Raw genomic sequence first — 23,500 nt, forward strand, 5'->3', positions numbered from 1 at the left:
AGCACATAACCAGTGAGCTCTCAACCCAGAGAGTCCTCCTCTCTTCCCAGGAGCCATCCCGCATCCTCATGCTGGGTCACACCCGCCCCACCCCATCACCCACCCATAGCCGCCTCAGTGGCCGTGCCCAGTCCGACTCACGCTAGCTTCTGCAGCTGTTCACAGCGAAGAGCACACTCAACCAGCGTGCGGGCACCTCGATCGGAGATGTTGTTATCTCGCAAGCTGAAAAAAGACATGGTTGGTTCAGTTAAAAGTAGAGCCGATGAGACAAACCCCCAAGGAGACTCTCGCCTTCAAATGACAACCTCCTGGGAACCGGAAGGGCAGAGTACCCCATGCAGATAGAGAGCCCCCCATCCTCCCCGCCCCAGAATCCCTACCCAGGGGAGCTGGCGATAAGGGACAGTCCAAGGACTGGGGACCCTGAGCCCTAACTAAAGAACACCGGGGTCTTTGAGAAGCCATGGAGTTGATTTCAAACCCAGTTCCCATCTTTGCAAGAAAGTGACCATGACAATCACCCCATAGAAGACTGTGAGCTGTAGAAGAGTTGACCTGTGACAGGAGCAGCCAGAACAGGATGAGTGGAGCATGCAATCTACAGTCCAGCTAGACAGACACGAGTATCTCAAACCTTGGAAACATACCTAAGTTAACGAGCACTGTCTGCCTGCCCTTTGATCACCAAAGCCCTGAATGTGGATGAGCCCCATAGCTCCTCTAGGGACCCTGGATCACAAGGTCATCTGAGAGCCTCCCTAAATCACAGGCTCCTATGTAGAGCTGGCAGCCCAGGGATATGCACTCGGTGAGTTCAGAACCGGTGTAACAACTATTCCCACTATTCGTTCCTTTCTGGCAAGTGTGGGCAGTCCTAGATAGATAGTTTCCAGCTCAGACACCAGTCCCCCTCAGCTGGATGCCCTGGCCTTGACCAGCTAGTTACTATCTCTCCTACTGGGTTTTCTGTTGCTGTGATAAAATACTGTGAACCAAAAACAAAACAAACAAACAACACCAACAGAAACTTAATAGAATCAAGAGTGTTTGTTCTGGCTACCCCAGAAGGATAAGAGTCTATAATAGCAGGGAGGCGTTGGCATCAGGTGAGCCTGGTGGATGGATCATGAAAGCTTACATCTCCGATGGTAAGCACAAAGAGAGTGAGCTCCATACGGTAGGAGTCTACACTCTCAAAGCCTGCCTCCTGCAACGCTGACCCTCCAAAACCTCCCAAAGCATCACTGCCAACTTGGGGGACCAAGTGTTCAAATACCTGCCCCTATTGGTGTGTGGGGCAGGGAGGGATTCTCATTCAAACAATGAGGCTAGCTATCTGCAGGTCCCTGCACCTGCAAGAAAGAAATGGCCACCTCAGCAAACTGTGCCCATACAGCCACCCCCCCTCAAACACCGTACATGGTAAGGGCTCCCTGAAGCCACCAGTGCTTTCCATGTGCCAGGCGCTGCTGTGAACCACCCAACAGTAACATCCTTAATTTCACCTCAAGCCCATGGAGTAGGCCCTGCTGATGCGTCCTCAAGAGAGAGAATGTGTGATTTTGCTGGGGTTGCACAGTGTGGAAAGGGTTGAGCTAGAGCAGTCTGGCTGCAAACCTGCCCTTAAGCACAGCACGGTGCAGCCTCCCCGGGGGCTTTTCTGGGGCTCTCGGGGGAAGTGGTTTTCAGGCTGCAGGTTGTATGCCCTATTAGTGAGTCCGACAGACAATTCGGAAAGTCTTGAGCAGGATTTAAGGGCTGAAGTAGGGCAGATGAAAGAAAACAGGGTGAGTCAGAGCTAATGAAGGAAGTCATCTCGCAAACCTCCCGTTTCAATTCTACACGCCCCTGGGTCTGTGCGTTCTCTCTGGGAGGGGAACTGAAAACTGAAACCATCACCCTCGAGGCAAAGAGAGCAGAGTCTGAAGAAGCCTACAGAGGAGATTTGCATATAGGGTTTCTTAGAGACCAGGATTTCAGTTGGCATGGAAACCCTTCGGGTGGGGAGGATGCAGACTCACACTGTAGGAGAGAAGCTGCCCCTTCTTGCCTTCTGCTTTCTTTCCTCTCTCTATGTGGCTGTGTTACACACACACACACACACACACACACACACACACACACACACTCACACACACACACACACACACACACACACACACACACACACACACTGCTAACTTCTCAGTTGTACAGAGGTAAAGAACAGTAGAGCTTGGTCAAGGGCTTTAAGTGCTGTGTTCAGCTTTCTCTCACTTACGTAATCCCTGAGGTGATTAACTTAAAAAGCCAAAAGGTTCCTTTTGACAACATGTTTGGAGATGTCAGTCTGTCTGCTGGCTTTCCTGCTTTGGGGCCTGCATCAAGGCAGCATATAGTGACAAGGAGGGCAAACGGTGTATGTCTCCGGGAAGGGGTAAGGGTAAAGGAATGAGCTGGGCTCCCATAACCCCTTACAAGGGCACATCTCCAATAACCTACAGACTTTCCACAATGGCCCCCTTCTTAAACACTTCACCTCCCAACACACAGACCCTTGAGGGGCATACATCCAGACATGGCAACTCCTCAGGATAAAAAGAATCAGCTGATTCCTGCAGAGCAGGGCTTCTCACAGGGCAAGACTTCTGGCATCTGAACAAGGGTCCATGCTTGTTACTTACAGGTTCCAAACCCTCCCCAACTCCCCCAAACCCACCCTCTCCCAGACACTCCCCACCACTCAAGCCTACTGAACAGGAATTACACAGCCCAGGAACCTCCGAATCAACACGCATCTTTTCATGATGCTACTCGACCACCAGAAATTAGAACCAGGCCTGGACTCCTTTTCTCTGAAAACAGACAGACCCACAGCCTCCCAGACATTTGGACCCATCGGCATGTCATAGAATCATATGAACATTCTTAATCATGGAAAAAGGACCATTTAAAACTTCCGGGGATGGGCACTGAGTTTGGTAGACTGTCTCTGCAACTCGTACTGATGGGGGAGGCAGAAAGATCTTAAGTTTGAGATCAGATCCACTTGGACTAGCTGAAGCCCCACTTAAAATTAAAGATCCTGAGACGACTTGCTCTGAGGAGCATCCAGGCCACTGTACCTGGCCTTCCGAGGTTGTGGTTGAAAAGTACTGACCCACTAGCCAGGAAAATGTACACCCTTACTTCTACCAGAGCAACTTCAAAACCCAGGGCTCCAAATTCCCAATTAAGGTCCCATGCAGCTCTATTCCCAGGGACATGGCACACTGTACAGATCATTTTCCTAGCCAAATTCATGCTCTTCTCTTGGTTCTAGGTGCTGGGAGGTAGATACTCTAAGATGATATCAGGCAGGCTCGGTCAGCACACAGCACAACACTTGAAAGGCAAGGGGCAGAGAGAAAGGCTCTCTTACCTCAGATGCATCCCTTCCTACAGCTCCTCCCCAGGTCCTCCTCTCAGCCAGCAACTCTTCCCTTGCTTCAGGCTTTTCCCTAGAGCTCTTCCTAATTCCCATCCACAACTCTACAGTCCCTTCCGCAGACTTTCCCCCTATTTCCCAACTTAGGGCTGCGTCTGTTTCCTCAAGACCCCGTTGTAACTATCCATGTTTCTATTATACAGTTATTGTATACAATGGAGCTATACATTAACTCCATAAACAGCACATCATATTAAGCTATAAACTTGCAACCACGTCCCTATACAAGAGTTAGTTAAGTCAACACGGAGTTTCACACAGGTGTCTGTGTGCTGTGGCTTTGCCTTGGAGCAGCTAAGCCACCGAACACAGAGAGGAATCTTGCCTTTTGTCAAGCTCAATTAAGTTTATCTGCAAGGAGAGCCAAAGCCCCAGGAGGCTGTTCCTAGATCTTACCTGTAATGTACAACTTCCCCTTTCTGATATGCTCTAAATAAATAGCAGGCTACCGCCTTCCATGACAAATGAGAAGGAAAGTTGTGGGGAGGGGCATGCTGGTCACTATATCTACAGACACAAAACTCGGTGTGGGACCTCAAGGATTCCCCAGAGCAGTGGGAGCCCATCCAGAGACGGGGCCAGGAGATTTGAAACCAAAAAGGCATGGTTTGTGAAAACCACCCTTGTTGCCTGTATGATTATGACAAGTTATTTGACTTCTCTGAACCTCAAGGAAAGGGAAGAATGGTGGGGTGCTAATGGCTGTGCTGGGTCCGGCATGGTTGTAGGAATAGATGGGGTTATTCCAGGAAGTACAGCACAGCGCCTAGCACGAAACTTCAAGTATGGCTCTGATGGTCAATCTTGGTTGTCAACTTGACACACCCGGGAAAAAGGAGTCTCAGTTGAGGGATTGCTTCCTGTGACCCCATCAGACTGGCCGGTGATCATGTCTCTGGGTCATTTCCTTGACTGCTCATTGCTGGAGGAGGTCCCAGCTGACCATGACAGCATCCCTAGGCGGGTGGGCCTGGTGTGCACTTAAAAGCTAGCTAAGCAAGCCAGAAGAAGCAAGTCAATAAACAGTACTCCACCACAGTTTCTTCTTCATGGTCCTGCTTCCATTGATGATTGACTGTAACCTATCAAATGAATAAACCCTTTCCTCCCCAAGCTGCTTTTGGTCAAAATATTATTATCACGGCAATGGAAAACAACCTAAGACTATAGCTATCGTTACTTGTCCCGAAACTAAGGCCCAGAAGAGGAGAGGGGCTGGCTGGTGTTGGATGAAGAGTGGCAGATGTGGAATCGGACCCAGACTCCTGGATCCCAACAGTGTGCTATGCTTCTACATCTAACCTTGACAGTAGCATTTGCCACAGGCCCAATCAGCAAGACCTTGCCACACTCACTACAGAGCTGTGCAGACGCCGAGGCATGGCAGCAGCTGTTCCACTCCGACATCGCCAACGGAGTTGTGGTCCAACTGCAGGGCCACAGGCCGCTGCAGATGCTGCAGCACAAAGGCCAGGGCAGCGCACTCTGCAGGGCCCACCCTGCAAAACGTCAACTTCAGGTGCCCAATGTCCAAGCGACGGACAGCCTCCCGGGCCAACTGCACCTCCTGCATCTCGTACAGGCTCCGGATGAGCCAAATGAAGCCGGGCATAGCATGCATGCTCTTGGTCTCACCGGGCACGGCCGGCGGGATGGAATGGAAGTGCTCCCGGAGGCTGTGTGCCAGGCAGGAGCGGGCACGGGCCTGACGCTGGAGCAGCACCCTCTCAGGGACCTGGCATGCAGCCAACAGGTCCCGATGCTGCTGGGACAACAGACCCGCTAGGAAGGCTGCTGTGATCTGCAGGTTGTGCGGCTCAGCCTTCTGCAGCAGAGCTGCTTGGCCGCCCTTGACTCTGGAGCCCTGGATACACAGGTTGGGCAGCAGCCTTAGCAGCAGTGAGTTGCCCGGCCGGCCGCAGCTGAAGAGGTGCTTGAGAGAGGCCGCCGATGTGTCAGCACTGACAGCCAAGTAGAACGCGGCAAAAAAGCACTGGAAGGTAATGTGCAAGAATTCCAGGGGTGCCTTGCTCCCGGGCACCACACTTTGGGCGCGTACCAGGAAACCAAGAGAAATATCCTCAGAGTCCACCTGTGCTGCCTGCAGCTGCTGGGCTGAGAACACATAGCAGCTCATGGCCAGGCCCTGGAGAGCCAGGTGGCCAAGGTGCAGGAGGGTGGAGAGCCGGCTTTGGAGGAGTCCAGGTCCCAGACCAAGGGGGAAGGAGTCCGGAGGGGAGGCGTGCAGCAGGAAATGCTGTAGGATCAAGAGGTACATGTCCGTGCTGGTTGTTGGGAAGCCCCTGTTCTGTAGCAACAGCTCTCGGTGACATCTGGACACCATCCATGAGAAGACAGGGAGGTGGCACAAACCGTGCAGGGCTGAGGTAGCTTGGATCAGGTGGATGAGGCGGTCTGCCACCCCGGGTTCCCGGTGGTGCTTTCTCAGGTACAGTTTGATGCCCTCTTCGGAGAAGCCCTTAAGGTGGCACTCTGTCCGGACGAACTTTCTGAGGAGCGCTGACACGGCGTCTGGACGGCTGGTCAGTACCTTGCAGGCATTCTTCAGCAGGTTCCCCTGAAGAAGGTTGAAAAGCAGAGTCTGGACTGACGTGGGGTCGAGCGGAGAGCAGTGGCGCTCCCGGTCTGTGAACCGGAACTTGAACTCATCCAAGCCATCAAAGGTTAACAGGACACGGTCAGGATGGTCAAGGAGGAACTGGAAGACGTCATCCTGACCGACATCAGGCCAACAGCAATGCTCAAAGAGCAGTGTCCTCAGGGACAGAGGTTTGGTCATGCATTGCAGCTGCCGGCAGCTGAATGGGAAAATGAAGAGGAACTCTCGGAAGTTCTGCCCTGATGCCCACAACAAGTGCAAACGTTGCAGAAGGGTGCTCTTGCCGCTGCCCGCTTCGCCCACCACCAGTATAGTGTCGGCGTCTTTGTTCAGGTGGCCGTGGGTTCCAAAGAGTTCCTCCAGGCCCAGGGTGGCAGGGCTCTTCTGCAAGGCCCCCGCTGTGCCCACCTCTGTCCGCAGCTCTAAGGTGTTCTCCGTGTAGATATCCTCCAGGCAAAGATTCTCCGACCCATCGTAAGTACTGAGGAAGCGAGACTGAGCTGACACCATGGTCCTCAGCTTAGCAGTGAACTTCTGACACTCAGCAGCTAGGATACAGAAAAGGCGAATGAGGTTGAGACGGTGGTCACAGTGGGACCCGCACAGAGAGTAACCTGCGTGGGAGACGCAACGTGTGGAAGGTCTAGAGGGCATCTATCCTGTCTTACTCACTTATAAGCTGAGGGTTTGGGGGGACAGCCCCAGAAGTTTCCTAAATCTGGGTCTTCCCCTGCAAAGATATGGCCAAACAAGGATGGCACATGCCACCTGGTCAGTATAGCATCCAACATTGGCCACTGTCATACTTAATGTGCACACCTGAAGGGACCAGGGAGTTACAGGATCTGTATCCTGATTGTCTATCCCTGTTGGATGGACCGAGATACCCTTTAGTGTCTACTGTTAATTCCTGAAGGAAAGTAGAAGGGAGCAGGGCTTAGGTCTCCAAATTCTGAAGTCTGATACTTGGGCCTACCGTTTCCACAGCAAGCCCCTTGGCTGTGCTAGGATACAGTGCTCTTATCCGTAGACATAAGGACTATTAAGACTTTCATTTGAAATGTCCCCATCAGCTTGTGTGTCTGAACGCTTGGTCCCCAGCTAATAGTACTGTCTTAGAGATAGAGCCTTTAGGATACAGGGCCTCAATGGCTGATAGGGTCCCCACTGGGGAGTAGGACTCAAAGGTTATGGCATGGCCAACTGCCACCTAAGTTCTCTTCTTTCATTACAGTTACTGTAATGAAATTGGCCTCTCCTGTTACCTCTCCTTGAGTCAAGCTGCAACCAGCCACCAACCCTCCTGGCCATGATGTACAGTCCTAAAAACTGGGAGGCAAAATAAACCTTCCCCTCTCGAGTTAATTCTGTCAGACGTCTGTACTACCAGGAAAGTGGCCACAACTGCAGCGTCCAAATCTGATTCGTGGCCCCCGTGTCTGTGCTATCTTATATGGCTAAACGGATTAGTCAGACCGAAAGGCCAACTCTGAGACCTCAGCATCACCAGGAGCCAAATCCTCCTTAAAACCTTCTGATCGTTCCTTCCTGCCCCCCTTCCTCCTCTTGCCTGTCTGCATCCAGGGCTTTACTGCCAAAGCAAAGCACCTCCTAATGAGAACTCAGTTCCCCTTTCAAGAAATGGGGAAGTGCTGGTCAGAGGCTGAGGCTGGCACGATGTCATAGGACATCATAGGATGTCAACATCTTCACCCCACCATGGCCTCAATGACCCTGGGAAAACACCAGCCTGCTTGTTCTCAACTCAGAGGCAAGCAAGTTCTTGTCAGAGAGCTCTTAGGCCACTGGAGTGCCAGCAGAGACAAAGGAAGCAGGCACCCCGGGCTGGTGTTATTTCTCATCTTCTGTTTTGAGAAAGGGTGACAGTATGGAGCCCAGACTTCCCTCACACTTGCAGGCTTCCTGCCTGAGCCCCACTGTGTGCTGGGATTATAGGCTTTGACACAGCCGGTATTCGAGGCTCCCAAAGTCGAGGGTCCATGTAGCTCTTTCTATTCTTTGGCTCCGTTAGGAGCACTGGCCATATAAAGACACACAGTCCCCTTTCCAATGCCATGATTTAGGACCCCAGCTTCTAACCACTACCAATATCACTAAAAGCTTTAAAACAGACCTGGTCCTGGATGATGGCCTAATGGGTAAGAGTACTTGTTACCAGCCTGGTGACCTGAGTTCAATCTCCAAAATTATGATGGAGGAGACAGCCACTCCTGCAGGCTGTCTTCTGATCTCCACGTACATGCCATGGCGCACCCACATGCATGTGCACACACACACACACACACACACACACACACACACACACACGCACACACGCACGCACGCACGCACGCACAGGCATGTACACTTACACACAGCCACACACAAATAAAATAAACAAGTAGGCAAAATGAAAGTTGATTAGAGTGAAGTAAAGAACGTCTCTCGGGCTGGAGAGATGGCTCAGCAGTTAAGAGCACTGACTGCTCTTCCAGAGGTCCTGAGTTCAATTCCCAGCAACCACATGGTGGCTCACAGCCATCTGTAATAGGATCTGCTGCCCTCTTCTGGCGTGTCTGAAAACAGTGACAGTGTACTCATATAAATGAAATAAATCTTTAAAAAAAAAAAAAAAAAGAACGTCTCTCGTTTTCATAAAAATAATAATAAACTCGGGGTCTTATGACTTCCAACTTGATATTGAAATGGAAGATGGCTTTGAACTACTGATCTTTCTGCCTCTACTTACAGATGTGTACAACCATGTCCGCCTGCTTAACTGTCATCTTTAGAAGCATCCTGTGTCAGGGTACTGTCTAAGGCCAGTTACACTTGAGGACACTGTCAGCCAATACCCGCCAAGGGCCATACTGGCTACAATACAGAGAATCCATCTCCTGTTCTTGGATGAAACAGTATACACCTGAGTGCTTGTTTCTGCATAGAGGGTGAGGCCAGAATGATAACCCCTTCCATTAGCTATAGTTCTCAAATAGAGAAGGACACTACAGTCAGATCCATCTTCCTGTTTCTTGTCACCCAAGCCTCAATTTCCCCATCTTTGAAATGGAACACAGCAACTACCCACTTCTCAGGACTGATGGCAAATGGCGATGAATTTCCATAAAGTGCATGCCAGGCTGCCTGGAACATTTCAGCTGTGCCATCCGGGGCCTCTCTCACTGCTCAGATGAGCATGCCATGGATGAGACTGCACTTTCTAAATCTGCCTGGTTATGAGTTCCAGATCACAAGAAAGTAGGTTTTATGTCTGCGCCTGGTGTAGAATGCAGTTCGGACAGCAAGATGTGCCCATAGCTGGCTCTCTCTCCACATGCACTGGCTCCAGCGAGCATCATGTGGTTTGGGGAGCAGTGAAAGGGGAGAGCCACCGCGCCGTTATCTTTTCTATCGTCACTGCTGCAGGTCCCTGCGAGGCTTCAGAGACAGGAACTGAGTCTAGGGGACGTTAGGCTTCAATCCGAGGATGCTAACTGCCGTGCGCTTTGCTCTTTACCTGGGGATCTGTGTTAACCCAAAGGGGCAAATACATACCCTCGTAAGGCAGAGACAGTGAGGCTGGTAATTTCCTGACGTGCTGTAGAAGGAAGGCGGCCAGTCCATTTGCCTTCACTGCGGCGAGATCAAGCAGTCTTCTTGCCTACAGACAACAAAGGAAAGGCCATCACTGTTTTCAAGGAGACCCAGGGAGGAGGAGCAGTGTGGAAAGGTTTCTATTAGAGGTTCGACACCCCTAAACTGAAGACCCCAAATCTGAATGCTCTTAAATCCAAAACCTTTTGAGTGCTGCTAACTAGTACAATGTCATAACTGGAAAATTGAAACACCGTGTAAAATTTCCTTCCAGCCATGCATGTATGAAATATAAATGACTTCTGTCCTTAGACGTGGGTCGGGTTGCCAAGGTATCCATTGTTTATGTAAATATTCTAAACCCCCAAAAATATCTGAAATCCTTCTGGCGTCAAGCATTCAGGATAAAAGAGAAAACAGTACAATCGATACGCAGTCCTCTTCTAGCATAATGAGAGCCCAGAAAAACAACTGCGTTACCGTCTGCACTTAGCAAACAAAGATGATGTCGTCGTGGTTGGTGAGACAAACAAACAGCCAACCTGGCTCCCTCCCAAAACCCACTGAAAGAATGAATAGCTGAAAATTAAAAGCTAAAAAAGGACCAAATAAATACATGAACCTGCCAACATACAAAAGCAAAACATGATTTTGGAAGCTGCAGACCTCTGGATAGCAGGTGCTGTACCAGGTCCCATGGCCCAAATGCTTAAACTCTCTCTCTATACAGAACTCACCTTCTTCTCCAGTCTAAACTGTGCTGTGGCTTACCTGGTTAGGTATGGAACCCGCACGCCTAACTGCCCATTTTCTTCCTTTTGAATGTGTCATAAGTATACACACACACACACACACAACACACGTGTGCTGGTCAAGAATGCCAGACACATGCCTTTTCTCATCTCTGCTCAAGTCTTCTCCATTTTTCTAGCTGTTCAGGCCAGCATCTGAGGTCACCTTACAGTTCCTTCTCTGCACATTGTCAGCATGTCCTGTGGTCTCCACCTTCAAAGTACCAGAATCAAGCTGTCCGACAGAAACAGTCCAGCGCATACAAGCAAGGTATATGTGCACTGAGACCTAACAGCCACATGCTTCAGCAACAAGGGCTAGGTGTACTTCGTCACAGATCATACTTAACCACAACATCCAAAATCCTGCCATTTCAACACACTGTCAGCATAAGAAATAGTGGAACGTGTTGCTTTTTTTTTTTCTCTTTTCTGTTACGTCTTCTACAGCTGGTACATTTAGACTCCTGGTGTGGCCCAGCTATATGGCTGTGCTCAGCAGCCATGCAGGAGCAGATGTCTACATGCTATGGAGCCCTGTGTGCATGAGTCCTACTGCTGTCGTGCTCCCAAGCACAGGGCATACCATGGCTTACCTGGGAACTGTACAGCTGCCAGTCTCTGCACTGTTCCTGCCTACAGCCTACTCCCCACACCGCAGTCAGAGGAGAGTGCCTCCTTCCTACTCAGAGGAGAGTACTTTACAGGTCAGTCACACAACCCTGGTTAAAACATCCCGGCCATGGCCCTGTAGTAGAGGCCTGAGTCTAATGGTAAACTCTCCAGAGACAAAGGAGACAGCATCCTTGCCGGTGACCTTGTGAACCCAGACTGCATCTCTTGACTGCTTGACTGCCTCCTCCTCCCCTTGAATGCCCCACTTAGCATTGGCCTCCCTCCTGTTTAATGAGCATGCCCAGTATGCTCCTATTTCAGGCTAGAGTGCTAATCCCCACTGCCCGTGGCAGGCTAAAGGCTAACTCTCTCACCTACTTTAAGTCTTTGCCCAGCTTCTCCCTTCTCAGTGAGAATGCTCTAACAACCTTACAGGAAGGTGAAGTCACTACTTCACACCGTGGGGACTCTCTCCACTGCACACAGCACTTTCCAAAACTCTGCGATCTCCTATGGGCTATCCCCAGCTGAGGTGTGAGCATCACAGCAGGTTTTCTGTCTTATTCACTGACTTAGTCCCGATGATGGAGGCAGTATGAAAGGACTCCTGCTAGATGAACAGACAGATGGACAGACAGACAGACAGGAAGATGGACAGATGGGTGGGTGGATTGCTGGATGGATGGACGGACAGACAGATAGATGGATGGTTAAATACATAAGTGGATGGATGGGTGGGTTGGTGGATGGATGGACAGACAAATGGATGGATAGATGGTGAATAGATGGGTGGGTGGATGAATGGATAGATGGATAGATGGGTGGGTGGGCAGATGAATGGCTAGATGGATAGATGGGTAGATAGATGGATGCATAGGTGGCTGGACGGACAAACAAATGAATGGGCAGGTGGATGGATACATGGGTGGATGGTAGAAGACTCCTGAAGGCTAAGTCCTAAGACCAAAATGTTGCTAATGAAAAGCATGCCATGTGCACCCTACAGTCTGCCCAGAGCTCTGGCATGGCAGCATTAAGTATGTCTGTAACACAAGGAGACGGTGAAGACAAGGAACAAGTCCAAGAATTTATGACATAGAGAACCAGCCTTTCTTCCCCATCCCAAAGCACTAGCCAGCTGCTCACTGTCCCTGCCTGCCATGCTGTCTGGAGATCTGCATTCTGAATGGATGAAAAGGGAACTCAGGACAGGGAGAACCCAGGTATAATGCAACAGCCATAACCCAAAGACAGAGTTTAAATGACTGTGTAGAAAATGAATGCCAAGGTTACCTTTCCACTACCCAGGTCACTCATCCTCCAGTTTCCCAGACCTCTGCAATCAGCCTTCACCACAGGCAGAAGGATTTCTATTTGAGGAAGTTGGTAAACCCAGGAGAAAAGTTCTAAAGTTATAAACTATTATATACACTACCATTTCCTAACTACCTATGGTGGAAATCACTGTGGACAGCTTTCACCTGCTTGCTCAGTAAATTTCACAATCTGTCTTTTTAATAATAAGACACATAACCAAGACTTACCTATGCCCAAAGAAAGTATCAAATATAGGAGATCAGAGCCAATTTAATAGGGAAGAGAAGGTTTGAAGGTTTATACAGGGAGTGAGTGATGTCACACAGTGGTAGAGCGATTGTTTTGCATGTGAAAGCTCTGGGTTCCATCAATAGCACAAAAATGTATATAGCATGAATTAAACAACTCAATCAATCATACAAACAAACAAAAAAAACAGTATTATCTTGTCTACATAAAAGATTGCGTTCCCTAAACCAAGAGCAAGTCGCTGTAATAAAGAAACAGTAAAAATAGCCCTTACAGGCTGCAAGTGCCAAAGCAAAGATGAAAACTTCAAGAGTTCAGGGTTGAAAATACCACACAGAAAACTGCAAAAGGCAGCTGTGTGGGTCATGCCTGTAGTCTCAGCACTTGGGAGGACTGCCCCAAATCTGAGGCCAACCTGTGCTACATAGGAGTTCCAGGGCAGTTCAGGCTACAGGGTAAGATCCAGTCTCAAAAACAACAGTAGCAGGACACACAGTGATGGAAAACGGAAGAGAACTGGAGGGTTCATCCAGAAACTTCAGCACTCAAGCAGCTACAATTCCATGAAGAGAGAAGAAAGGGAACAACAAATTTCAGCATATTATGGACTAAAAGAAATTTTGACAGGCTTAAGAAAGAGATAGAAAATCGTCTTTGAAGTCTCAGTGGCAGCCCTAAACAGGGAAGATAATGGAGTAATGCCATGAAAATTCTAAAGGGAAATGATGGCCAGAATGTATATTAATTTACTAATTTGATTGTTTGCAGTGTTGGGAATAAAACTCAGGGTGCCACACATGCTAGCTCTTACTACTCAGGTATGACTTCAGAGCTCTTTACTTTGAGACATGGTCTTACCAAACTGACCAGACTATTCTTAAACCCACTCACTCCGTAGTACACATAGGCCTTACATTTTCTATATGCCTGCTTAGCCTTCCAGGAAGCTGGGCTTACAGGTGGGCCACTAGGATTTTATACCCAATCAAACTGCCAATCAACTATGAGGGAAGCTTTAAACACTCCGAAAATTCAATTCCTAAATTGTCTATTTAAAAAAATAGAATATTTGGAGAGGATAGATGGTCTACCCAAATGGAGTAAACCAGCCTATGTCACGGGAGGACAATGGTGTCATCCATAGAACTACTTACCCTTGACCTAGTCCTCACAGTCAGAATCAGACTTAAAGCAGACTGGGCTGCATGCTCCACTTCCCCAAACTACATTCCCAGTGACATTCTGCCCATTTGTTCACCCCAGCTCCGCCAGATGCTCCAGCTTGAACAAGCCCAGGATTTCCCTAGACTCATCAATGACATTGGCCTACTAGAAGGTCCCAAAACAGACTCCCAAGGAAGGAGAAGCTAGACACATCCCTAGTCCTGGGAGTTTCCATCTAAGAAGAAAAGGTAATATTTCTGTTTCCTGACACAATTATGTTTAGCTTGCTTCTTCTTCTTCTTCTTCTTCTTCTTCTTCTTCTTCTTCTTCTTCTTCTTCTTCTTCTTCTTCTTCTTCTTCTTCTTCTTCTTCTTCTTCTTCTTCTCCTTCTTCTCCTTCTTCTCCTTCTTCTCCTTCTTCTCCTCCTCTTCTTCCTCTTCTTCCCCCTCCTCCTCTTCCTCCTCCTCCTTCTCCTTCTTCCTTTTCTTTTTAATTAAATACACTTTTTGGAAATTTCTTGCAAAAGACACAAAACCATAAACGAAGGCAAAGGAATGATGAACAGACAAGTTAGATCACTGGTTGCCTCTACTGGTTAGACCTAAAGGATAGGGTATCAATAAGGCAGTTTCTTCATCTGGATATGGGGAAGTTTTTACTCTAGACATAGGAAGTTTATACACTATTTTGTAGGCGTGGTACTTTTCCCAATATAAAACTGTCATAGTTGGCTCTATGAGAGAAGCAAGCAAGTCAGAGCTTACACTGATACCTCAGCCCCATGGGCTTTAGCATCTGCATGAGTCACACGGACAGCTGGCATCACAGTTGGTGTTACCAGCCTGAGGTTTCCCAACAACTGTTATCCCCAACTGAGCAAAGCTACGCAAAGCTCTCACATCTTATGACACAAAGGGAAGTAAGTGTACACTCCTTGGAAAGAAACAGACCGAAATCCAGTTCCTAGCTAGCCCTTCTCAAACAGGCAATATGTTCTTCATTTTCAACAAACACGCCCTTCACCGCTGGAAGAATGTAGCAGGGTTTAACTGTGCCACTGGAGAGCAAGCTGGTCCACAGCCAAGTGTGCACCCTCCCTGTAATGCTCAGAAATGGGGATAAAGGGGGCTCTTTAACCCAACTTCTGCTTCCTTCCACACTTTCAGTTCCCAACCTTCAACCAATGAGAGCCACCTCTATCAAGAAATTAAAAGGTCAAATACTAGAGACATTGTCAGCTGGAGATACCATAAATGCCACCTACACGGAGTCAGAAATTGAGTCACTGAGGGAAAGAAAGCCACAGATCCCAGGATGCCAGAGCTGAGGAGCTAAGACAAAGCAGGTTCTAATCACTTTACTTCAAGCCGTGGGGCCCCTCTGTCACCTCTAAATCCTCAGAGGTGCTATCCACTGTCCCTTCCCTCAGCTCACTCCTTCATCTTCAGTGTTGGCTTTTGCTGTCTACTTGGCCTTCTGTCCGCCTGTCCTTCCTACCTTCCTTTCTTTTCTTTCGACACAGGCTTTAACATGTAGTCTTAGCTGGCCTGAAACCCACTGAGTCCTATGTTAAAGGCATCTGGCCACACTTCATTCTTTCTTGACATAAGAGTCTTTGCCCATTCAGCCTCTCTTCTTTCCAATAGGTCATAGCCCCCTCGGTCCTGCTGCAGCCAACAGACCTCGATTAGATCTTTCTTTCTGGCTAGCCACTGGTTGCTTCTTTGGCCTGTAGGTTATCCCATTTTCTTTTCTTGGACAGTCTAGATACTTTGGGTATTAACGCTCCCATGGGGGATAAGCATCTGGCTTCCTTCCTCAGATCCTTGGAGAATCCTCCCTGGATTCACTGCTGAGCACTACATCAAAGGTGATGAATTACGGTCTCACTTGGGTAGGTGAGCTGGTCCTATCCCCACAACCGATCACAGGAAGCACTGAGGATTTATTAATATGTGCTTTTGAATGCCAATGGAATAGAAGGTACACAGGGTCACACCTTCAGGCCCTGTGTGCAGGAATAAGAAGGCTAAGTCGTGCGTGTTCTGTGAAGACTTACCCGCCTCAAGCTGAACCCAGAGATGCTCATTGCATCTGCCCCAGGGGAATTTCCCCAAGCTCACCCCAAGGTCAACTCACCCATCCTCACGCTGACACGTAGTTCTAACAACTCATTTATTTCATCACCAAGTACTGACCAGACGCCTATCACATGTAAAGCTCTCAACACAGCAAGCTTCTGCACAGAATCAGGCATACGGTAAGCCTCATAGACTGTGGATTGATGGATGGATGGATGGATGGATGGATGGATGGATGGATGGATGGATGGATGGGTCAAGGCTAAAGCCTGCTGATTTCCCAGAACTGTAAAGTAGAATGTTACCATTTTCCATGTTCCACAGACAGCCTGAGGACCATTATTTACAGGAAAATAGAAGTTTCAGAGCTACCCAGGGATACTTTTCTGTCAGTGTGGTTTCTGTTGAATCATTGCATTTCAGGGACTAGTTCTAATGCTATTTCAATCTAAAATCCTAGGTGGGTGTTTAAACTATATTGGCACACAGTAGGCTACACGATTAAGTTCAGATTTAACGTAATGCAGAATTATTCTCCATCGATCTGTTGATGCGAAAGTCTGCAAGTACAGAGGGCCACTCAAACAGAAATGACAGCAGCCAGGGGCGGGTGGTGATGCCAGACACATCTCTAATTGGTATATGGGTGCTCAGGGAGCTCTCCCCCAAACCTGAGCATTGGAGGTGAGCAGTACCCTGCAGAGGAGGAAAGTGAGATGGGAGAAATGAAGGGCAGAGGTTAAGGCTGGGGTAGAACAAGAAGCCTCAGAAACAAACAAGAAAAAGAAGAAAGAAAAAGGAACAGATGGAGAGCTTAGGATGTGTTGTGGGATGTTCAGAAGCATCCAGTCATGCCGAATGCCGAACGCCGAACTGGCCTCGAACTGCATCATTCTGGCTACCGAGGCCAAGCCCTTGGCTGCCGCAGCAACTCTGACCTGCCTGGCCAACTGCGTGCGGGAAATCCCACCAACGGCGTTATTCCGTGGGACTGACTCTACAAGAGTCACAGTCTTGGTGGCTAAGCATCCTGCTCCTGTGGACTCTGCTGACACACGCCACGGCTTACCCTCTGGGATGATGTGAAGATTGGCAACCTGATCTCCTCACATTCGTACTGGCTCAGAAACCCCTCATCCCTTGCCAGCTCCAATATGGCTTCTACATGGCTGCAGAGCCTCCGTACAATTGCTGGCCGGTGACTCTGCAGGTCTCTGGTGGGATGAAGGGAGTGAACGTCCCAGCACCCTTGCAGTTCAAAGGTGTGACTGTTGGCCTGGGCCTCCTGCACAGCTTCGAAGAGCTTCTGACAGCCCCAAACACCCTTGTTGCAGACTGTGTCCAGCAGACGCCTGGCAGAATGGGAGAGAGGTTGCCCAGGGAGGCTGAGGCCCTCATAGTCCTCCCTGGAGAGCACATCCCAAGACAGCAGCCAGTCTAAGATGCTCTCAAAGCCCTCCAAGGACCCTGAGACCAACAGTGCCACCAGCTGGCTCCTCTGGGCCTGGAAGTCTTCCTGTGAGCACATGTCACAACCTGTAAGAGAGCAGGGAAGGCCACAGGTCAAGAAATGACTTCTCTAGAAGCCAGGCTACGGCTGTAGGGAGCAAACTATGCCAAGTCCAAGTGGGCCAGTTGTAGTCAGGCGCTGTTCCCAAAGTCAGGCCCCAGTATATCAAGAAGCTAGCTGCAGTTTCCATGGGTTTAAAGTATCCAAACATTTAAATCCTCGAGTCTCTGGTCTCCCATACCCTGTCTCGCACCACAAGGCAGAGCTGACAGGAGAAGTCGGCTTCTGAGGATCAGTCCCCTCCTAGGCAGGGTCATGGGCTCTACCAGAGACTACGCTCAGTCATACAACTTTGGAACCACTGGATCTAATAAGTTCACCCTAAGTGTCTTACTGAAAGATTTCCTTTCTCAGTCTCAACTGCGAGAAAGCAGGTGCTGTGTCAGTCCCATCTACAAAGAGGGAAACCAAGGCATGTGGGAGGGAGATTTTGCAGCTAAGAAAGATAGGGCCAGGGTTTGAACCCAAGCAGTGGGACTTCTTGCCTGATGCAAGCCTTTGCCTGTCTCTTTGGTATTCCCATAGGCCTTCAGTCCTGCCTCTGTATATAACTACTTACTGCTCCATGAGTAGAGCTGGGGCTTACTGTAAAGATGCCAATTCCAGCAAAAATGGGATGTCATAGTGCACACAAAGTTGGTTCAGAGCCCACTGGTATGCTACTCATTGGTAGTAACACACACGCGCGCCCACACACACACACACACACACACACACACACACACACACACACACCCCATATCCCTGACCAAAGGCCCTGGCTCCTTCCTATGAATTCAGCAACGAACACTGCACACTGCCCTGCTGCCACAGTCCTCAGGAGCTCGGTGAGGAAGAGACTATCAGAAACTTCAAGCATGGAGATCCCTAAGCAACAGAGAAAAATCTCAGCGGGCCAGTTTGTAATCGCCTCCGGGCTGGGACTGTGCCCAGGGAAAAAGAAAGCGAAAGAGTATTAGGCAAGGAGGAAGCAGAAGAAAGGCTCTGTTTCAAAATCTTGGACATTCTAAGATGTTCGAGGAGACGGGTGGGGGCAGCTGGAAACGGCCTGGGGAGCTCAGGTCTTTGCTGTAAGACCTGCCATCTTCCTCTATGGCAGGCACACTGCAGGCTAGGACTCCTTCACTCTGACACCCCTAAGCTTGCAAAGCAATGAGCTCACTGGAAGCCCTGGGGATGTTAACTCCAAGCCCAGTCAGGGAAGGCTGGGGCTAGAATGCTCTGGGATGATCCACAATCACTAAGTCAACACCACATTGTTAGCATGCAGGCTGGAGGCCTGGGGCTGGCCGGAAGAGGCAGTGAAGCTACCTGAACATCTGACAGCTCGGGAGAGAAGGTATCCCAATCGTGGAGGCCACTGTAAACCAGGAGCTGAGAGTCTTCACTGGCCAAGCAGGTCACCTGAGCCCTGTGCTCAGCCCAAGCAGAGGAGCCAAGGATGGGGAAGAGGCAGACGACAGCAAGGGGCAGCATGAGCTGGGGTCAAGTCGTGGGCTGAGTCTCAACTATGCAAACCTGCCTCGGTCCTGAGAAAAGTAACCACTGGCCCTTCCTACCCAGAGGAAAACAGAGGTGAGGTCAGCACTCTTGCCTGAGGCCTGAGGTGCAGCCAGGGAGTGGTGGAGAATGAAAAGAACTAAGTTTGAATGGCCCACCTCACTTTGCCTAGAGAATGCTGGGTAAGATGCCTACTGCTTCCTCCTTCTACAAAGCACATGAGTCAAAAGCCCAGAGGAGTTGCACAGGCAGTCCCTGATCTGGCCAACCCACCCAAGGGGAAATCCCAAAAACCTGAGCAGGAAGCCTGAGGTGGCAGGCCAGCACACAGAACTTGCTAGTTCGTGGCAGTCCTGGCACAAAACCTGGTACATCTACACTGGCTTTCACTCAAAGACTCTGGTGACATGAGGTGTCTCCAATAAATGTGCTTTCCCAGACGGAAACAGCTGTGAGGGAGCAGAAGCCCTCCGCCCTCCGCAGACATGTTAAGAGCCTATCAGATGGAGCTGGGGATTTAGCTCAGTGGTAGAGCGCTTACCTAGGAAGCGCAAGGCCCTGGGTTCGGTCCCCAGCTCCGAAAAAAAGAACCAAAAAAAAAAAAAAAAAAAAAAAAAAAAGAGCCTATCGGATACTCAAACCATCCACACCCTGACAATGACATCAGCCATGTGGATACAGGTGGGGTGAGGCAGGAAGGCCATGTATGTGGTTTGGTACTCTGTCTTCTACTGCAGTTGGAAATTCCCATCTTGCCAGTGTCTGCAGACACAAGGCACGACATATCCCCAAAGATCAATTCTGCCAGTCCCCTGCCTCTTAGAAGGCCAAGCCCCTATCTCATCCCAAACAGCTGGAAAAGAAGGTCTGGTCTTGGTACTGTCCTCCAGAGCAGCCAGGAAGTTCTCCATTCGTTAGTCCCAGAAACCTGTCCTTGTCCTACCTGGTCAGACTTGCTCTCCCCAGGCTAAACACATTGCTTTGTCACCCTTGTCTTCTCTACCAGGTCACTGCCACCTTGGGGTCACTCTTAGGCTCTGCAAGATGCAACCCAAACAAAGGGGTCACCTCCTTTCTGAAATAAAGGGCCAAAGGTATCTTCAAAGGTTCCTAGTCCCCAAGCCCACCTTTCCTTCTTAGCACTTCCTTCCTGTCCAGGATCATAGGTAGCCTGGTTTTCATGAAGTCCCTAGTTGAGGACTTAGTTTGCAGTGCCACGGGCCTACTGCAGACTGGAGCAGAAGGGAAGCATCCAGGGGAGAGGGAAATGTGACCCTGAACTGTCCCAGCCCTGGCTGGCTAAGCTTTCTCTGGGGCACTAACTAACCCCACTCTCCTGCTCCAACTCTGAATTGCTTCTCAGGGAACCAGTTCCCATCAGAGCACCAACAGACTAATCTATCCTTCCTTTCCATTCTCCCTTGTCCGGACCTGAACTGCCATTCCCAAGTCCACACTCCAACTCCTTCCCCCTCCATGATTTCCAGTTGTTCTGTTCCCCACCTTCCTTTCTGTCATCAAGGGCATTCTTTCACCCTGCTCCCCCTCCTCCCTGGAGCACTCTGCTCACCCTCCTCCCTGGAGCACTGCTGCTCACCCTCCTCCCTGGAGCACTGATGCTCTCCCTCCTCTCTGGAGCACTGCTGCTCCCCCTCCTCCCTGGAGCACTGCTGCTCACCCTCCTCCCTGGAGCACTGATGCTCACCCTCCTCCCTGGAGCACTGATGCTCTCCCTCCTCCCTAGAGCACTGATGCTCCCCCTCCTCCCTGGAACACTGCTGCTCACCCTCCTCCCTGGAGCACTGCTGCTCACCCTCCTCCCTGGAGCACTGCTCCAAAAGTCATGAAGGATTTCTCTGATACTCCACCCCACTTCCCACTCTCCTTCCTTCTAGCCACTCTGTCTCCAAGTGGTTCCTAGTCCTGTCCCCCATCCCCCACCACCACCACCACCACCAAGAACTGAATTACTGACGCTTCTCTGCCCACAGGCCCAATTCCCAACTGTGTGATAACAATGACTGAAATGTTACTGGGAGCTATTCAGCATCGAGTGGTGCGTACCAGCATCTCCAAAAGACAAATACAAAATCAATCACTGGATCTCCTTCCTAACAGCACCCCTCCCAGACGACGGCGGCCCCAAACGCTCAGTCAGGCTTGACTCTGCCTCTCTCCAGTATCACAGACTATACACCCAACCTTCAACAGACTCCAAGTCTAAAAGCCATATACCATGATGTAAGCTCTACAGCACCCTCATAGTTCCCTCATCTGCCATGAATCTCCATCTCTGCCTCACAACTAGATGAACCCCGCCAGACCCTAAGTCAGAGCAGGAGCTGTTCACAGCTCCCACATGGTCAAAGTGAAAGCCAACAGCTTTTATAGAGTGACCTCAAGCCCAATACAAGAGATTTCAGCTGCCACCTCTTTCCTCCTAACCACCCCCCACTCCCCCACCCCATTTCCACCCTGCCGTAGCTCCTGGCCTGCTCCTTACTCTCAGAACAAGGAAGCCTGCTCTGGTCTGTCATGCTCCTGCTTTTCACACACACACACACACACACACACACACACACACACACACACACACAGCTTTCTCTATCCCCCAAGATAGTCACATGACTTGCCTATCACCTCCTTAAGATTTTGTTCAGTAGTGACTGTCTCAGAGGTGCCTTCCTCTGCTATGCAAAACCCTAGTCCCCAAGCCCTGTCCCAGCTTCTTCTCCCCACAGTATTTCCTGTCATCTGAGATGGCAGGTGTTAGCGGGATGTAGTCACCATAACCCTGTGTATCACCCAGGGCACAGATGGGGTCTGCATGAGTTGAGGGTGGGTTTATTCCACCCAGTGTGGGGAGGTAGCTGTGGAACCAGCGAGCAGAGATTGCAAGGCACACACTTTGGCCAAACAGGTATAGAAGCCACTTTGTTAACAATAAGTTCCTGTTCACTGGGCCACTCTGCAATGCTGACCTGGGTGGGAGAGAGGGGGCAAGATGGAGCCAGTGCCAGCTTGGAGCTGCATGTAGAGGCCAACTGGCATCAAGTGGCCAAGAAACCAGGAGCTCCAGTGACCTCACAACAGACTAAGACAGAGCCAATGAAGCTGACTCTTTGGTCTTCTTCACCAAGAGCACAGAGATGGGGATGGGGCTTTTCCCCTCCAGGATAACAACCCTGGGTGAGATCCCAGAAAGCCAATGCCCCCATCCCAGGCCAGGACCTTGCAGGTTCTAAAAAAGACACAGAAGTCAGAGCTTCAGCCAGCTCAGACCTATCCAGAGGCTTGGGAGCTGGCTTGTCCAAAGACAGCACCAAAGGCTTGAAAGAGAGCCAAGCAAAAGGCTGAGCGCTTAGCTGGCATTGGGCACGGAGGTGTGGGTCTGTCCGGGCAGGAATAGGGTTTGATCCCAACTCCCACACTCACAAATGAGTAACGGTAAGCAGGAGGCTGGGGCAAGGATTATGAAGCAGCAGCTGGGGTTAGAGAGTATTTCTGAAGGCTAAAAGAGAAACTGAGGCCTACAGAGAAGGGGGTGGAGGGGGGCAACTGAACCAGGAATAGTTCCTGCTAAGACCCAAAGCAGGCTTTTCTCCCTCTGGGTAAGGACCTCACCTGCAAGTTTCCCTCCAATGTCCCAGCCATCCACAAATCAAAGCCTCCCCTCAGACTTCAAAGGATCCTGGGGGCTTCAATGTGCTTCCTATACCCTCTTCTTTCTCTGTTACCAAAGCTGGCCAAGACTCCCCTCAAGACACCCTTTCCTTTTACAGCCTATCTACTCTGTCAACGCTTCCAGGAGAAACAGAGTCCCTTCCAGAAGCTCAGACATGCCAGTTCCAGAACCAATTAACAAGAGTCCTGAGGATGGGACTTGTGACGGTCGTCACCTCCACAGCAATAAGCGCTGTCCTCCGGGAGTCCTCAAACTTCCCCCAGAAAACCGTCCTTTCCACACATCCACCCACCCTGATCACCCGCAGACCACAGAATCAGAAAGCAGGCACTCACCGCCAGCTGCTGCGCAGAGGTTCCTCAGACAGCCCGGTAGTGACTCCAGGGAGGCATTAGAACTCCCTCAATGATCTCGCCCCGCCCATCGCCCCGCCCATCGCCCCACCCACCCAGTGACCCCGCCCACTCTGGCAGGCTGGGAAGGGCGGCCACACCCCTCCTGATTTCCCTCTAGGTACCAGTGAGACAGGTATCCGGGAATAAGAGGCCTGCCTGCTGTGCTTTATGTCCTGCCCTTGGGGACCCGTTTCAATCCGAAGGGAACCATAGAGTCCTGGGAACAAGCTAGGAAAGCCCTCGGTGTCAGTAGGAACCGACGCACCCTCCCTGGGATCTGTAAGCCCTTAGTCAGCTACAGTTTTAATGGAGACATTCCCAGAAGGCTATGCTGGGTGGTGTTAGGGCATTTAAAGTTCCTCTTTTCCCCTTGGTTGTCAGTCCCATGCAAGCTGAGGAGGGAGGTCAAAGTGTAACAGCATTTGCCTACTAAGTAGCCTCCTAGGCTGG

At 50.1% G+C, this 23,500-nt stretch overlaps 1 protein-coding gene across 6 annotated transcripts in view; it reads right to left on the minus strand.

Moving 5' to 3' along the window:
• Nod2 (nucleotide-binding oligomerization domain containing 2) overlaps positions 1 to 23,075 on the minus strand; it is a 40,450-nt gene extending 17,375 nt beyond the window's left edge. For 3 of the 6 annotated variants that reach the window (XM_063277867.1, XM_063277866.1, XM_008772373.4), the window contains exons 1-5: positions 22,991 to 23,075; positions 16,970 to 17,436; positions 9,645 to 9,750; positions 4,825 to 6,637; positions 142 to 225 (exon numbers count right to left, since the gene is read on the minus strand). In XM_063277867.1, coding sequence (XP_063133937.1) covers positions 142 to 225; positions 4,825 to 6,637; positions 9,645 to 9,750; positions 16,970 to 17,428 — 2,462 coding nt within the window. In that variant the 5' untranslated portion in view covers positions 17,429 to 17,436; positions 22,991 to 23,075. 6 annotated transcript variants of the gene reach the window in all.
• Positions 23,076 to 23,500: the final 425 nt, after the last annotated feature.

The sequence above is a fragment of the Rattus norvegicus genome, chromosome 19 (assembly GCF_036323735.1).
Source record: "Rattus norvegicus strain BN/NHsdMcwi chromosome 19, GRCr8, whole genome shotgun sequence".
In the NCBI taxonomy this organism is placed as follows: Eukaryota; Metazoa; Chordata; class Mammalia; order Rodentia; family Muridae; genus Rattus; species Rattus norvegicus.